The 17,503-nt window shown below is 40.1% G+C and overlaps 1 protein-coding gene across 1 annotated transcript in view; it reads right to left on the bottom strand.

The window, feature by feature from the left end:
• Positions 1 to 17,503, bottom strand: part of st8sia6 (ST8 alpha-N-acetyl-neuraminide alpha-2,8-sialyltransferase 6) — a 61,366-nt gene that overhangs the window by 20,639 nt on the left and 23,224 nt on the right. The window contains exon 2 of the mRNA NM_001097280.1: positions 2,794 to 2,847. Within this exon, the coding sequence (NP_001090749.1) occupies positions 2,794 to 2,847 (54 nt within the window). The remainder of the gene's footprint in view (positions 1 to 2,793; positions 2,848 to 17,503) is intronic.

Genomic DNA, 17,503 nt, shown 5'->3' with positions numbered 1-17,503 from the left:
TATTAAAGGTATAATAACTCTCAATGGAATTGCTTTCCTGAGTTGGTAGCAGATGAATTACGTGTGCCATTTACCTACATCTACATTTAAACGACTGAATGATGTAGACTACAATGTAAAAATTTTGCTTTTCAAAAAAGTATGTACCTTTACAATGTAATACGTTTATTTAATTAGTTAATTATAAATTACTAAATATAGTCATTTTTCTGAATATTTTTAATTCTGTCCCCTCCTTTTTTTAATGTGTAATAGAGCAAAACTTGGACCGACTCGGCAGCTTATCTGCCCGTGTAGGGGCAGAAACGAGCGGGCTGGCCGACCAATATCTGGCCTGAAATTGGCCAGATATCGATCGGCCAGGTTAGAAAATCCAGTCGGATCTGGGACCGCATCGGCTCGTTGATGCAGTCCCTGAACCGACTGCCCCATTGCCGCCTACATAATCCGGTCGTTTGGCCCCAGGGCCAAACGATCGGATTATTTATTTTTTTAACTGCAAGCTCCCCGATATCGCCCACCTGTAGGTGGGTGATATCGGGGGAAGATCCGCTCGCTTGGCGATCTCGCCAAGCGAGCGGATCTACCCGTGTATGGGGACCTTTACTGGGACAGATCCCATAAAGCCGAAGTGGTTCAGGGAGAAGGTTATGCCTTGTACCCTCCCTCATCACTACTGTGGTCCCTTCAGTAAGACAGCAGTGCTTATAAAGGAACATTCTCTCAGATAATTTCTCCTGATTGGAGCAAAAAAGCTGCTCTTGCTAACCATAACTGACTGTGTCATGTTCCTAGAACATGCTACTACAAAAGATACCCTGCACTTACTAAATCCTGGTTCAAGGGCTCCCCGACTTTACTAGAGATAGATTGATTTTCTAAGGCACTGATGCTTTACTGGGGCCTTGATGATCCCAGGCTCAGTGAAACACCTGGATCAACAGATGCAGGCAGATCCAGCCCCTGCTAAACACTATATTACAATATGCTCATAAGGCATATGGGGTAATAATATAAACTATCCAAAAATAATAGCAAAATAGATACAGTACATAGACTTGCGCCCAGTAACAGTCAAATACGGAAGTGTAGGGTTTAAAGCTATAGGATTGTTAACCCTATAGGTCCCTACAGTTATTAATAGGAGAAATACAGAAATTGTGTTTTCATTCGTTAACCCATTTTGAAGAAATCTTAAGCAAAACATCAGCTCTGTTCCGCTGGCACAATTCCTAGTGGATGGCTTGCAATTATCTGTCTGCATTTCGGCAGCCCCAACCATAATTGTTAATATTACAGCACATTGAGCTGTATGCACGCCGTCGCGCCTGCACACAACTTGTCAAATTAATAGCGCGGTGACAAAGGCCATGTTTTATTTAGCCGAAAATCCCACTTTATAATGTACTTTTAATACAGCAGACATTCGGAATGCTGAGTCATGCTTTCTGCCAGTAATTTATGTTGTCTGGCTTTTAACAATAAAATATTGCTTTTATGAGCAATTTTAATAATGGAAGTAGGGCGAACATGTTGCATCAAAGTTTTCCATTACAATGCATTTTTACAAACCATTTACAATGAATAAATCTATATAAGTTGTCCTGTGTTAAAGGGATATTATATTAACCAGTTATATAGGGAATAAGGTACACTCGACTGTAAAATACAAGGCAATGCCAAGGTGACTACTAACATCCTCATATTTTACAACTGGGGTAAAAAATATATATTTTTTAATAATACAAATGTTTCAGTAAGTCATGTGACACAAATGACTTAACAATACACCAATTATTACTGCTGACATCACTCAGCACCATTTCTAAGTGTAAAATACAGGATATTCATTTCTCATATGTGTTATATAAAAAGCTTTTGAATGAATATGTGGCCAATAGTGGTTACTTTTTCATTAAAGACTTTTTATTAAAATACCTTGTTGGGTAATCATGGCTGCTCTGAACAATTTACGTAAATACACATCTACAGAGGAGTAATATGTCAATGTGCTTTATCAAACATTGCTAGAAATATAAAATAAAATATAAAAAGGGAATATTGCTCCATTAACCTTAACACAGACTGGAAATGACTTGCTCTGGGTTGTAGGATATGTTTGTGACCATGCAAAAAAAATGCACTTGCTAAATGCTAAATACATTACAAGGCAATTTTATTACATGATACTTGATATAAAAAGGATAAAACTATTAATTATCTTATCCAAGCTGGAAAATGGGTAAAAATAAACCAGCTTCGGGCCCCCAATCAGGAGGAATACTCACGTGGAGCACGTTAAGCAAGATAATGAGCAAGTTCTTCACTGGGGGCATCAGTCCCACACTAAAATATTGTGTTTCACCATATTGCTCCAACTGCATGGGTAAACTGCAAATGAACACCCTTTGACACTCAAGTTCATGAGGAAATGGTAGGAAATGCTAGAATTTGCAGATGCACTTGGCAAGCCAAAAGTTTCCCACACCTGCTTGGAGATGGTTATGGATTTGGAGATTTTTTCTAGACATAAAACAAACAAACAAACAAACAAAAAACCACTGTTTACCCCCTGACCCACCCAAAATCCAATCTACTTTCTGGTAGGCCACACCCTGTTGGGAGTAAGTTGTTGAGGGCTATCCTACAGGAACTGTGACCATTGGGAATATAATAATACAATAATGGTTTTCTCTGCAGACAGAATGCTATGGCTACACATTTGTAACAGCAGTTAACCCAGCTCAATATATATATTATGTGTAAATGATGACAATACCAGTAATAACTTACATGAAGTTCACTTCTGGCTTTACTAATCCAAATGTGGATGTGACTGTTCCAGGCCTTTAAAGGGGAAACAAAAACAAGATGAGAGTTGTTAGAATCATTGTAAAATGTTAGCAATTAAAATAAAAATCATGTACTTGTCTCTTTAACAGCCTGATAATGTAATGAAGTCAAATTCTTTACTTGTCCTTCATAACCATGTCATTTTGAGAACAACAGTTATTCAGTTAAGAAAAATTCTACTTTTTCAGCACAAATTGCTTTATGGCAGGTTTTCTACATAAATAAATAGGATAAGAATCACACAAGACACAATGATTATAATTAAACTGCATATATCCTATTCTATTTGAGTTATTTTATGTTTAAATGGTATTCAGTAGCCTTAAGGTATGGTGATCCAAATTACAAAGACCACCAGGTCCCAAGCATTCTGGATAAAAGATCCAATATGTGAACTATATAGATAGCATTCACACTGGTGTTACACAGAGAAAGGGATCCCAAAGAGGTGGTACAAATATAACATGTGATTACGAGTAGGGGACCTGTTATACATAATATTCTGAACCTGGTATTTTCTGAATAAGGGATCTTTCTGTAATTTGGAACACCAGTCGTACAGAGGGAGCCACTGAATTCATGAACAAAGGCACCCCACTGAGCCGTTATACAGAGAGCTGACTGGAGTGTTATACAGAAGGAGCTGACTGGGCTATTATACAGAGGAGGCCAATGTAGTGTTATATTGAGGGAGCTGACTGAGCCGTTATACAGAGGATGCCAATGGAGTGTTATATTGAGGGAGCTGACTGAGCCGTTATACAGAGGGAGGCACTTGAGTGTTACACAGAGGGAGCTGACTGGGCTGTTACACAGAGGGAGCTGACTGGGCTGTTATACAGAGGGAGGCACGTGAGTGTTATACAGAGGGAGCTGACTGGGCTGTTATACAGAGGGAGGCACGTGAGTGTTACACAGAGGGAGCTGACTGGGCTGTTATACAGAGGGAGGCACGTGAGTGTTATACAGAGGGAGCTGACTGAGCCGTTATACAGAGGGAGGCACGTGAGTGTTATACAGAGGGAGCTGACTGAGCCGTTATACAGAGGATGCCAATGGAGTGTTATATTGAGGGAGCTGACTGAGCCGTTATACAGAGGGAGGCACGTGAGTGTTACACAGAGGGAGCTGACTGGGCCGTTATACAGAGGGAGGCACTTGAGTGTTACACAGAGGGAGCTGACTGGGCTGTTATACAGAGGATGTTACTGAACTTTTACCTCGGTTCTGCTGCAATAGCATTACATTCCTTAGAAGAGAATCTTTCCCTGTGCCGGCCCTCTCGTGCCCGGGTACCAAGAGCACATAAACATGATGGCCGCTGGCTCACTGTAAAACACCTTGATGCGCCCCATGGGAAGATTTGCTTTACTAAAATAATAATTGTACCTTTTCTATAGATTTTTGTTTGTTTCACATTGGGCAAATTATAAAATACAGCATAACAGAAATACTTCCAAAGGGAAAGCAAGGATTCAATATACTTTCTGTGGGTAATTTAATCAAAGGCCTTTGTATTTTTTCCCCTTTATTCACTTGAAAGGTGTTGGTACTCTTTGTACTTGTAATGGAGGAGGAATAATTAAGCCTTCCTAGCAGTCATCTGTCATTTTAGATCGCAGCCCAGCCCCAGGGCTTCTGTCTGGAGAAAATACACAGAATAATGTGCTACTGACAATCTTGTTTATTCTTTCTCAGGCAAATCCCTTGATGGGAAAAGCAGGTCATGTTATAGACAATGCTGGCACCGAATGATATAATCAGGGGGCTGTAAAATGGCATCTCTTGCATACCCAATCAGCATAACAAAAATGCCTTCTCAAAGTCTTCTCATCTCAGACAACTTATTGCAACTGAAAATGATTCATTTTACTGCTACAATACAGAGAGTGAGCAACTTTGTATTAAAGGGACTCTCTATAGAAATTGCAAATGTGTTTTGCATATTTTGATTTCTGATTGGGTGGAGAGAGTGCGTCCAATCAGCCCATCATAAGGCACAATCAATTATGCACAACCATGGGTGTTTGTACAAGGGGCCAACAGAGGAGCAACCCCGAGTGTAATGCAGATATCAATAAACAGTGTGTAGAATTATGAAGTCAAGGTCTAAGCTGGACCGCCATGCATTAAGACTATAGACATATATAAGTACAAGGGTAAAGGGCTAAAATGGACCTGTACATAGTTAAGTAGGACTGAAAGAAAGACAATAGCCCATGCAGATAGATGAATACAGACCTATCAATACACATTATATATTTATATTTATATACAAAATCCTACTCCTGTCCAGAGGCTAACTAAACACAGACAATATTCACTTGTTTGGTAAACTGTGGCTTTTAGTTCACAGCAGTTTCACTGAGGAGCTCCTCTCTCCTCACACAGGCAGCCCAATCAGTTGGAGGCAGACCCTTTTTCAACACAGCAGCTAGGTTAATTGGACACCAATGCAAATGGTTGCCCGACAGCATTAACCCTAGCACTGCTGACAAATATTGAATAAGAAATATTGCTTCTCTTTGCCCACAATAAATCCCTCACTGTGCCACATATCCCTCTCCCCAGCGTAACACTGTACTGTGGAGCGACTCTTGCAACATTACTGTGGACCCTGGATAGGGAATCAGCATGATAAGGGCAGGGAGGGTGGGAGCTGCTACACTCAAAATGGCTCCTTCCCCTTGCGCTTCGCCCCTTTTCTTAGTTCCTTCCTCTTCTTAGCCAATCCGCTCCCGGACTACATTTCCCACAATGCCCCCAAAATACCTCATCTCCCTGGGCCTTTTTTCCTAACCTTATCATGGCCCCTTACTCCTGCCTCGTTTATTACGGGGCCCCTTTAGCATGCAATAGGCCCGTGTTTTACACAGAATTTAAATGACTGTAGTGAGAGAAACCAGTGTGTTACCTTGGAATTTTTGCATATTGCTATGCATTTACTGTAATGGAGCATGGTCAGTCACTAACGACTCCATTCATTAAAGCACGACTGACCACGAATGAAAAAAAATTAATATTTTTTCTAAGTTTGAGAACTTTTCATATTGCCCACGATAATATCGTTAAAATAGTACAACTTTTTTGTGGTTTTCGTTAAATTCCACGAAAAAGTTGTATTTTTCGCAAACACTACGACCATTTCGGAATTCATTCAAGCTTCGGTATCGTGACTTTCTTTTGGCCAGGTTGGAGCTGTAGAGTACCACTGAGTCCTATTGAAGGCTTCCAAAATCATGCATTGAAGTTTCAACGCCAGAAAGGTTTTCGCGCCATTTATGATAGTTTGAATACAAAAATTTTGTGACTTTTGAATCGCGACCACAATATTTTCGTATCACCAAGAAAATAATTTTCGCGCAATTTTCACACATCAGAAATTATCGTGGTTACTCCGAATTTTTTCCAGTCATGCTTTTTAGTAGCAAAAATTTGCGCTTTAATGAATGGGCCCCGAAGTAAGTATCCTACCCAGCAAATAGTATTTTATGGCTTCTGTAGTCCACTTTATTGCCAAGCATTCTTTCTCCGCTGTGGCATACATTTGTTCCCTTGGCAGTAACCTGTTTGTAGGAAGAAATGTTTTGAGAAATCAGTTGAAACCATCTAATATGGTTACTCCATCTAATATTCGCAGGGGCCTTTTTCCTAACTAGAACTGTCAGTGGGGCAGCAATGGGGAATGAACTGTTGATAGTACCCCACTAACACATGAAAGGCTCTGACCTGTTTCTTCTGTAATGGGCAAGGCCAGTCTTCAATGGCCTGTATTTTAGTTATTTGGGGCTTACCTTTGCCCCTTCTTACAGTATAACCAAGGTATTTTTCCTTGTTTTTTTTCAGGGGTTAGGTAACATGATTTTCTAACATATGACTTTCCAAGGCTTTATTTGGTGTGTATGACAAATTAGTTTGTTTTTCCTTCAGTCTGGCTGCTTTACCTTATACCTTACAGGGCCAACCTGAGAAATAATTCCACATCCTAGTAATGTACCATGTAAAGGATTTGGCATAGAAACTCCTGCATTAGGGTCACCAGGTCAGCAAAGCGTTCTGAACCCTATGGCCCCTATCTTTGTCAATCCATATTTTACAATCCTTAGACATTTTGTTTTTACAGTTTACTGCATACAGATCAGGATGAGTGAATGGAAAAACTTTCAGTGGACTTTGTACCAAGGACTCAGTTTTTGGTCTAGTTAATTGTGTTTGTAGCAAAATGAGTCTAGCTGCGTCCCAGCATTAGGGAATAGGGCAAATTTGGCACAACTGCTGCTGTGGTGTGAAAAGTATGGCCAGAGCGGTCATTTGACAAAGACACTGTGGAATATTGTGCCAGGCAGCGATGAATACATATTAGGTCAACTTTTTCTGCCGGGGGCTAATAGCATTAACCAAATTAAGTTGATGTCATAGTGATATCACTACCCGAGTCCACCAGAGCCACTGTTGTTTTCCCATTTAACATTACTGGAGCATGGAAAATATAGTCTCCCGCCCATTCTCTAAGCAAAAATTGTCTGTATTCAAAACATATAATTGGATTTTTACTCACTGGTGACCCCTTTGGCGCAAATGAGTTTTCACTTTTTCCAAGGTTTCAGACACAGAGATCTTCCAAGGTTTCAGACACAGAGTCTTGGCGGCCCCCAGGAATACTGCCAGTTAGCTTTTTGGCTGCAAGGTAGCAATCCATACATTCAAGCATATCCTTACAGTTTTTGGGCTTCCTCGCGCTACCCACTGTCTCAGTCTTGGTGGCAGCCCATGCAACAACCTGCCCAAGACAATAGTCACCACAATTTCTGCAGGGGACGAAATCTCTGGGTTTAACCATTTCTTGGCCAAATAGATTAAGTCAAAAAGCTGGGATCTGGGCGCTTTCTGTTCCAGGTACTTCCACCCATGGAATCTCTGGGCTCAGATTACTGCAGAGACACCAGTCCTTGCAATGATCTTAGCTTTTAGCATGTTGTAGTCCCCTGCCTCCTCCTCACCCAAGTCAAAGTAGGCTTTTTAGGCATCTCCAATAAGAAGGGTGCCAATATGCCAGCCCAATAGTGCAGCGGGCCATTTATCTGGACATGGCTGTGCATTCAAACGCGAAGAGATATGCTTCCACATCATCCTGTGGGGTCATCTTTTGTAAAAAGCAATTTACATGGACAGATCTGTCAGAGCACACACCCGGGTTAACATTAGCACCATTGGAGATACTCTGTACCATATGACTGAGGAGTAGTTTGTCTTCCTTTTGCGCTTCAGCAATAGCTCCCATCTGAACTTCTAACAGACAGTTTGCCTTGGCAGCCTGAGCATTAGTGTCTTGCTGCACACACACTGCACGCAATAGGGCTTTGACCACATCCTCCATCTTGGTTCCCAAAGTCGGCACCAGCACAATTAGGGGATCCCACTTCTGACACCGCATGTGGCCGATTGGCAGAGAAGGAACCAGAAAGCAGCTATTGCAGCAGAATGTTCAGCTTTGCTTTAATTTAAGTTTTGCACATCAAACACCAGGCTGCCCCTTTAAGGCTCATACTAAAAATAAAACAAACCCGGACATTAAAGTAATGGTAAAATAAAGTCAGAAAAAGCTATTAGATTTGTAAATATGCTAAATGACAACTTTTTATTTCAGGTGGTTCAAAAACCTACTAGGAATGATTCTTTTTTGGACCTGGTGATATCTAATAATACTGAACTTATCTCTAACATTTGTGTGGGTGAGCATACATGGAATAGTGATCATAACTGAGATAATGCTGCAGAGACAGCTCTATAAGGGAGTAACTAAAACGCTTGATTTTAGACGTGCAGACTTTGCCAGTATAAGGGCATCTCTGCAATGTGTCAACTGGGAAAGGCTTTTAGAGGGTTAAACACAGAAAGAAAATGGAATATCTTCAAAACATTGCTTTGCAAGTATACAGGTCAGTATATTACCCTTGTAAACAAGGAGAGGCATCGCAAAGCAAAACCTTTATGGCTGAATAAAAGTGTTAACGTCGAGGTTGGTAAAAAAAAACGTGCTTTTAGGGCATTCAAGTTAGCTGGGACAGCAGGGACTTTCATCAGGTACAAGGAAGCAAATAAAGCAGCAAAAAAGCTATCAGGCAAGCTAAAATAGAGATGGAAAGGGATATTGCAGCTAGGAGTGAAAGGAATCCAAAAATTTTTTTTTTTAAATATGTAAATAGTAAAAAAATGAAGCAAGAAGGGGTGGAATCCTTATTGTCACAGGGGGATCAGTTGGCTGATGAGAACAGGGAAAAAGCAGAGATTTTGAACTCTTATTTTCATCTGTCTATACATCTAAAGAGCCAGATAATGAAGGCTTCCCTTGTAATATGCCCAGTTCTAGTAATTTAGCTACTGACGCATGGGTCACTCGGGAGGAAATTCAAAAGAGACTTGAACATGTAAAGGTAAACAAAGGTCCAGGACCGGATGGGATTCATCCCAGGGTATTAAACGAGCTTAGCCCTATGACTGCCAAACCTCTTCACTTAATTTTTCAGGATTCATTGAGGTCTGGCATGGTGCCGAGAGACTGGAGAATAGCTAACGTGGTAGTGCCGTTATTTAAAAAAGGATTCCGTTATCAGCCTGAAAACTATAGGCCTGTTAGTCTGACGTCAGTAGTTGGAAAGCTTTTAGAAGGGGTAATAAGGGATAGGGTACTTGAATATATTGCAAATCACAATACTATTAGTTTGTGCCAGCATGGTTTTATGCGTAACAGATCTTGCCAGACTAATTTAGTCGCCTTTTATGAGGAGGTGAGCAGGAACCTCGATGCGGGAATGGCAGTTGATGTCATCTACTTAGACTTTTCTAAAGCGTTTGATACAGTACCTCACAGAAGGTTAATGATAAAATTGATGAATATTGGCCTAGAACATCATTTTTGTAATTGGATAGAGAACTGGCTGAAGGATAGATTACAAAGAGTGGTGGTAAATGGAACATTTTCTAATTGGACCAGTGTGGTTAGTGGAGTACCGCAGGGGTCAGTCCTTGGTCCTTTGCTTTTTAACTTGTTTATTAATGACCTGGAGGTGGGCATAGACCACAGTTAGTATTGATGTTGGTATATATGGTTTATGTAAGTGAGTCAGTATAGGTTTGTGAGTGCTGGGTTTACTTGGAAGGGTTGAACTTGATGGACTTTGTTTTTTTTAACATTATGTAACTATATGGTGTGTATGACAGATTTGTTTGTTTTTCCTTCTGGCTGCTTTACCTTATACATTTCCAGACCAACCTGAGAAATAATTCCACATCCTAGTAATGTACCATGTAAAGGATTTGGCATAGAAACTCCTGCATTAGGGTCACCAGTTCAGCAAAGCGTTCTGAACCCTATGGCCCCTATCCTTCTTTTACATTTAGATGTTTTGTTTTTACAGTTTACTGCATACAGATCAGGATAAGTGAATAGAACAACTTTCAGTGGACTTTGCACCAAGGACTTGTAGCACACCGGCAAAATTAGGGTAGTTGCGTCCCAGCACTAGGGAAGAGGGCACATTTGGCACCACTGCTTCCACATCATCCTGTGGGGTCATCTTTTGTAAAAAGCGATTTGCATGGACAAATCTGTCAGAGCACACACCCGGGTTAACATTAGCACCATTGGAGATACTCTGTACCATATGACTGAGGAGTAGTTTGTCTTCCTTTTGTGTTTCAGCAATAGCGCCCACCTGAACTTCTAACAGACAGTTTGCCTCGGCAGCCTGAGCATTAGTGTCTTGCTGTACGGACACTGCATGCAATAGGGCTTTGACCACATCCTCCATCTTGGTTCCCAAAGTCGGCACCAGCACAATTAGGGGATCCCACTCAGACCCAGATTTGTAGCGAGGTCACAAAGGCCTGGGCCTAGGGTGACCGAAATTTTGCTCCCATACGGAGCAATGGGGACCTCTCCTCACTGCTCCGTATGTGAGTTTAAATGTACGCTCACAAGGTAAGAGGGGTGTTCGTGACTGCGCATGCGCAGGGGGTGGGGTGGTGTGGCTGATTGGCAGGGGACTTTAATTCAAGTTTTGGACATGAAACACCAGGCCGCCCCTTTAAAGCTCACACCAAAAATAAAACAAACAAGACCTCATTGAGGTCTGGCATGGTGCTGAGAGACTGGAGAATTGCTAACGTGGTGCCGTTATTTAAAAAAGAATCCCGTTATCAGCCTGAAAACTATAGTCCTGTTAGTCTGACATCAGTAGTTGGAAAGCTTTTGGAAGGGGTAATAAGGGATAGGGTACTTGAATATATTGCAACCACAATACTATAAGTTTGTGCCAGCATGGTTTTATGCGTAACAGATCTTGCCAGACTAATTTAATTGCCTTTTATGAGGAGGTGAGCAGGAACCTCGATGCTGGAATGGCAGTGGATGTCATCTACTTGGACTTTGCTAAAGCGTTTGATACAGTACCTCACAGAAGGTTAATGATAAAATTAAGGAATATTGGCCTAGAACATAATATTTGTAATTGGATAGAGAACTGGCTGAAGGATAGATTACAAAGAGTGGTGGTAAATGGAACATTTTCTAATTGGACCAGTGTGGTTAGTGGAGTACCGCAGGGGTCAGTCCTTGGTCCTTTGCTTTTTAACTTGTTTATTAATGACCTGGAGGTGGGCATAGAGAGTACTGTTTCTATTTTTGCTGATGATACTAAATTGTGCAAAGCTATAAGTTCCATGCAGGATGCTGTCACTTTGCAGAGCCATTTGGCAAAATTGGAAAACTGGGAAGAAAAATGGAAAATGAGGATTAATTTAGACAAGTGCAAAGTTATGCACTTTGGTAGAAGTTATATCAATGCAAGTTATACACGAAATGGTAGTGTGTTGGGGGTATCCTTAATGGAGATGGATCTGGGGTTTTTGTAGATAACAAGTTGTGTAATTCCAGGCAGTGTCATTCTGTGGCTACTAAAGGAAATAAAGTGCTGTCTTGTATAAAAAAGGGCATTGACTCAAGGGATAAAAACATAATTTTGCCCCTTTATAGGTCCCTGGTAAGGCCTCACCTTGAGTATGAAGTGCAGTTTTGGGCTCCAGTCCTTAAGAAGGATATTAATGAGCTGGAGAGAGTGCAGAGACTGCAACTAAACTGGTAAAGGGGATGGAAGATTTAAGCTATGAGGTTAGACTGTCGAGGTTGGGGTTGTTTTCTCTGGAAAAAAGGCGCTTGCGAGGGGACATGATTACTCTGTACAAGTACATTAGAGGGGATTATAGGCAGATAGGGGATGTTTGTTTTTATGGGAAAAAAAGATCATCACACCAGGGGCCACACTAGAAGAACGGAGCTTCCATTTGAAGCAGCGTAGGGGGTTATTACTTCCTAGTGATGTTGTAATGACAGATTCTGTTAATGCCTATAAGAGGGGCCTGGATGAGTTCTTGAACAAGCACAGTATCCAAGGCTATTGTGATACTAATATCTACAGTTAGTATTGATGTTGGTATATATGGTTTATGTAAGTGAGTCAGTATAGGTTTGTGTGTGCTGGGTTTACTTGGAAGGGTTGAACTTGATGGTCTTTTTTAACATTATGTAACTATATGGTGTGTATGACAGATTTGTTTGTTTTTCCTTCTGGCTGCTTTACCTTATACATTTCAGGACCAACCTGAGAAATAATTCCACATCATAGTAATGTACCATGTAAAGGATTTGGCATAGAAACTCGTGCATTAGGGTCACCAGGTCAGCAAAGCGTTCTGAACCCTATGGCCCCTATCCTTCTTTTACATTTAGATGTTTTGTTTTTACAGTTTACTGCATACAGATCAGGATGAGTGAATAGAAAAACTTTCAGAGGACTTTGCACCAAGGACTTGTAGCACACCGGCAAAATTAGGGTAGTTGCGTCCCAGCACTAGGGAAGAGGCCAAATTTGGCACCACTGCTTCCACATCATCCTGTGGGGTCATCTTTTGTAAAAAGCGATTTGCATGGACAGATCTGTCAGAGCACACACCCGGGTTAACATTACCACCATTGGAGATACTCTGTACCATATGACTGAGGAGTACTTTGTCTTCCTTTTGTGTTTCAGCAATAGCTCCCACCTGAACTTCTAACAGACAGTTTGCCTCGGCAGCCTGAGCATTAGTGTCTTGCTGCACACACACTGCACGCAACAGGGCTTTGACCACATCCTCCATCTTGGTTCACAAAGTTGGCACGAGCACAATTAGGGGATCCCATTCAGGCCCAGATTTGTAGCGAGGTCACAAAGGCCTGAGCCTAGGGTGACCAAAATTTTGCTCCTGTACGGAGCAATGGGGACCTCTCCTCACTGCTCCGTATGTGAGTTTAAATGTAAGCTCGTGGGAGAAGAGGGGTGTTCGTGAACGAGGTTGGCTGATTGGCAGAGAAGTAACCAGACAGCAGCTATTGCAGCAGAATGTTCAGTTTTGCTTTAATTCAAGTGTTGCACATCAAACACCAGGCTCACACCAAAAATAAAATAATCAAAACAAATCCTACTCCTGTCCGGAGGCTAACTAAACACAGGGTTTTCCCTCTCTAACAAGCCAGTCAGCTATTCTGATCCTGGCGTAAAGTAACACAAGGGCAATATTCACCTGTTAGGTAAACTGTGGCTTTCAGTTCAGAGCAGTTTCACTGAGGAGCCCCTCTCTCCTCACACAGGCAGCCCAGTCAGTTGGAGGCAGCCCCACAGCAGCTAGGTTAATTGGACACCAATGCACATGGTTGCCTGACAGCATTAACCCTAGCACTGCTGACAGAAATATTGCTTCTCTTTGCCCAAAAATAATCCCTCAGTCTGCCACAATATATATATATATAAATTGGCAAAATTGTACAGCATCCCCCTACAGAATAATCTGCGGTGCACGTCCCCAATAGGTTCCGACTCTCCTTCAAACATATATTTTTTTTTCAAACATATATTTATTATATGATATAATATTTATTTATGATTTTGTGCAGTAAACAATTTTATAGGGTATTCTTAGATAAGTCACTATTCTGTGTAATTACTATTTACAGGGATGGAACCCTGCATCAAGCTTATATGATAAATGATGTTGTCATTTCCTCTTTTGAACTATAAATAGCCTTTATTTGAGCAATGCAAATGGAGCACGGCGGGGCTGTTTTTTGTGTGTACAGTAAGATTATGATACAATTTTTTTGCATACAATATATGTCTTCTGCATCTAATGTGCTTGCTGTCTGTTTTTGAAATATATATATATATATATATATATATATATACACACACATACATATATTAACTAGCTCCAGAGAAATCAACCCCAACCTTTTATGGTCATTCATAGTTACATAGTTACATAGTTACATAGTTACATAGGGTTGAAAAAAGACCAGTGTCCATCAAGTTCAACCCATCCAAGTAAACCCAGCACACTTAACCCACACCTACCAATCAATACACTTACATACATACACTATATATACAACCACTAGTACTAACTGTAGATATTAGTATCACAATAGCCTTGGATATTCTGATTGATCAAGAACTCATCCAGGCCCCTCCTTATAGTTTAAATCCTCTATCCCTATTACCAGTTCAGTTGCATGTCTCTGCATTTTCTCCAGCTTTTTAAGGACTGGAGCCCAAAACTGCACTGCATACTCAACCATAAAGATGCAATATTATGTTTTTGTCCCTTGTGTTAATGCCCTTATGCAAGACAGAACTTTATTTGATTTGGTAGCCACTGACTGACACTGCTTAAAGTTACACAGTTTGTTATCCACAAAATTCTTCTCAGTTAACAAAGCCCCCAACACACTGCCATTCAGTGTGTAACTTGCATTCATATTCTTTCTACCAACGTGCGTAACCTTGCATTTCATTTCATCAACTCTGAAACTCATTTGCCAGTTTGCTGCCCAGTTCTCCAGCTTAGTCAAATCTTACTGCAAAGTGCATGGACCTTTTAAATATTATCAGCAAAAATAGAGACAGTACAGGTATAGGATCTGTTATGCAAAACAAATAAGATAAGGAATCGTTCTGTAACTGCAATCACCATATTTTAAGTTTGCCACCAATATGAATTCATGCAGCTTAGTACAAGGTACTGTTTTATTAATACAGAGAAAAAGGAAATAATTTTTAAAAATTGGAATTATTTGCTTAAACCAAACTTCTTGTAATTTTCAATCTTTGGATCTGGATAACATGTTTCTGGATAATAGGTCCCATACCTGTACATCCAATGCCCACCTCCAGGCCATTAAATAAATACATAAAAAAACAATGGGCCAAGGACAGATCCCTACGGTACTACGGTCCAATTAGAAAATGTTCAATTTGCCACAAATAGTAAGTTGCATCCATGGACTGCTAATGTTTCTAAAGCCGTTACTATATGTTATATGTGCAGTCGTAAGCCAGCAGTGACGCCTTCCTCACTACAAAATGTTTAGGACAACTTATGTGCAATTTATCAAATCAACCACTAATTTTTGTCAGAGACTGTGTTGAAATTCTGGGGAAGATGTGAAAAAAAGCACAATGATAAGCCGCCAAATGTAACACATTGACTAGTACTCTGCAATAAATCAGCCCTCAATTCCTAATTAATTTACTAACATTGGAACTAAATTGCACCAGTGCAGTTACCAGCCACTTAAGACTTTGTTTTCATTTTCCAGTTTGTTGTGCAATTGGTGCAATTTAGTCCTTCAAGAGTGAAAATACACTCATATACTCAGCGCTTGTTGGTGATAGTCAAATATAAATAAAGTCTCCAATGTGATGAAAAATGTAAACTTGTGCTGCTTCCTCTTGATAAAAGCTCCCCTTCAGATGAGCCTCAAAGTGTATGTGCAGAATGTTGATAGAAGCGCATGAAAATAAAAATAAAATATATAGTGCAAAAAAGTAATATACTAAACACAATAATAAATATGGTGAGTGATTTTGGATGAACACCACAATATATGTGACCCCAGCTATATATATGTTCAAACTGCTCACCAGAACAACGTATCAAAAGAGCATATAAACCACACCCAGCTGGGCTTTTGATTGAAGTGAGATCCAATTCAGCAATGTATATGGAATGGAAAATAAGGCAGATATAGTGTAAAACTGTTTAATAAATATAAAAGGCCCTGCGCTCTGCAGGCTACTTACAGTACAGTAGTAGTATAGAAGTAAAAACAAACGGAGCTTTGGAGGATACTCCCGGTGCAATTTAGTTTTAGTTGTCACAGCCAAAAGCAAGTAAGAGCTAATATTGATCCCAGTGGTTAGTATGTAGGATTCTCCTAATTTTAGCATATAGTTCTGATTTACACGCTCTAGTTTTTCTAACATGATTCTCACATTCTATAAGAGAGGTAAATGTGAAACGCGCTCTTCCATCAGCATCGGGGTGTGAGAATATTTGCAATAACTCTCGCTACATCTATACCAAGAGTTTCATGTGTGCTTGGCAAATGTTTGGGCAGGGCTCTAAGAACCATCACTTAGAACTTCACGTGGAAATGAAGAGATCTTCCCAATACAGAGTCTGCAGATCTACAGCTTCAGAGCAGCGCAAACACAGTTCTATATCAAGATGGTACATAGACGCGTACTTATAGAACAGCTTATTCCTATCAACTTTGCAATTGGTTTTTATTATTTATTTTGTATATTTTATTAATTATTTCTCTTCCTTCTGAGCCTTTCCAGCTTTCAAATGGGGGTCACTGACCCCCAGTAGGTAAAAACTATTGCTCTGTGAGGCTACAATTTTCATTGCTTATATTTCTACTACACATATTCAGTCCTCTTGTTCAATCCACTGTCTGGTTGCTAGGGTATATAAGACTAAATAACATACCATTGATTAAACACATTATTCAGTGAAATACACAACCATTTATTGGCTCAGAATTTAAACACAAAATTCAGACTTCCTCTGATGAAGCACCTAGTGTGCGAAACGCGTTAGGAAGGAGAGTGGGTGCCATGGGGCATTGGGATGTACCTTTCCATTTGGTATAGTATGTTCTGTTTTTTTTTAATTTTGTGTTTACATTCTGAGCCAATAAATGGTTGTGTATTTCACTGAATAATGTGTTTAATCAATGGTATGTTATTTCAGGACCTTTCAGTGAGATATATCTTAGGTTCTCTTTCTCAATCTTATTCATTTTCATTAATTATAAGACTAAATAAGCTGAAAAAAACCACTCAAAATAAAAAATGAAGACCAATTGCAAATGATCTTAGAATATCAATGTCTACATGACACTAAAGGTTAATTTAAAGGTGAACTACCCCTATAATATGGTTGCCAATTAGTGTAACTCATATTTAGAGTGGTGCCTCACAATACCACAGGACCTTATTGCCAACAAAGTAAAGAAACCTGATGCTGTGAAAAATAAGGGACAATTCTAGAAATTCCAGCTAGAAGGGCTGCATTGGTTGCCATTAATATAAAGGGAACATAAACCCAGATATAAACTCTTGCATATTGCAAGCACATTTTATCCTAAGCAATTTTACAATGTACATTAATTACAATGTTTTTGATTTTGAAATGGTTTGTACATTTAATTGCTACTGAAAGCTTTGCTGTTCCATTGCTGGCCCTGACTACCTGTAACAATCAAAAC

This window comes from Xenopus tropicalis, chromosome 6, assembly GCF_000004195.4.
Source record: "Xenopus tropicalis strain Nigerian chromosome 6, UCB_Xtro_10.0, whole genome shotgun sequence".
Classification (NCBI taxonomy): Eukaryota; Metazoa; Chordata; class Amphibia; order Anura; family Pipidae; genus Xenopus; species Xenopus tropicalis.
The sequence above is the reverse complement of the archived record's forward strand: the minus strand, read 5'-3'. Positions and strand labels throughout refer to the sequence as shown.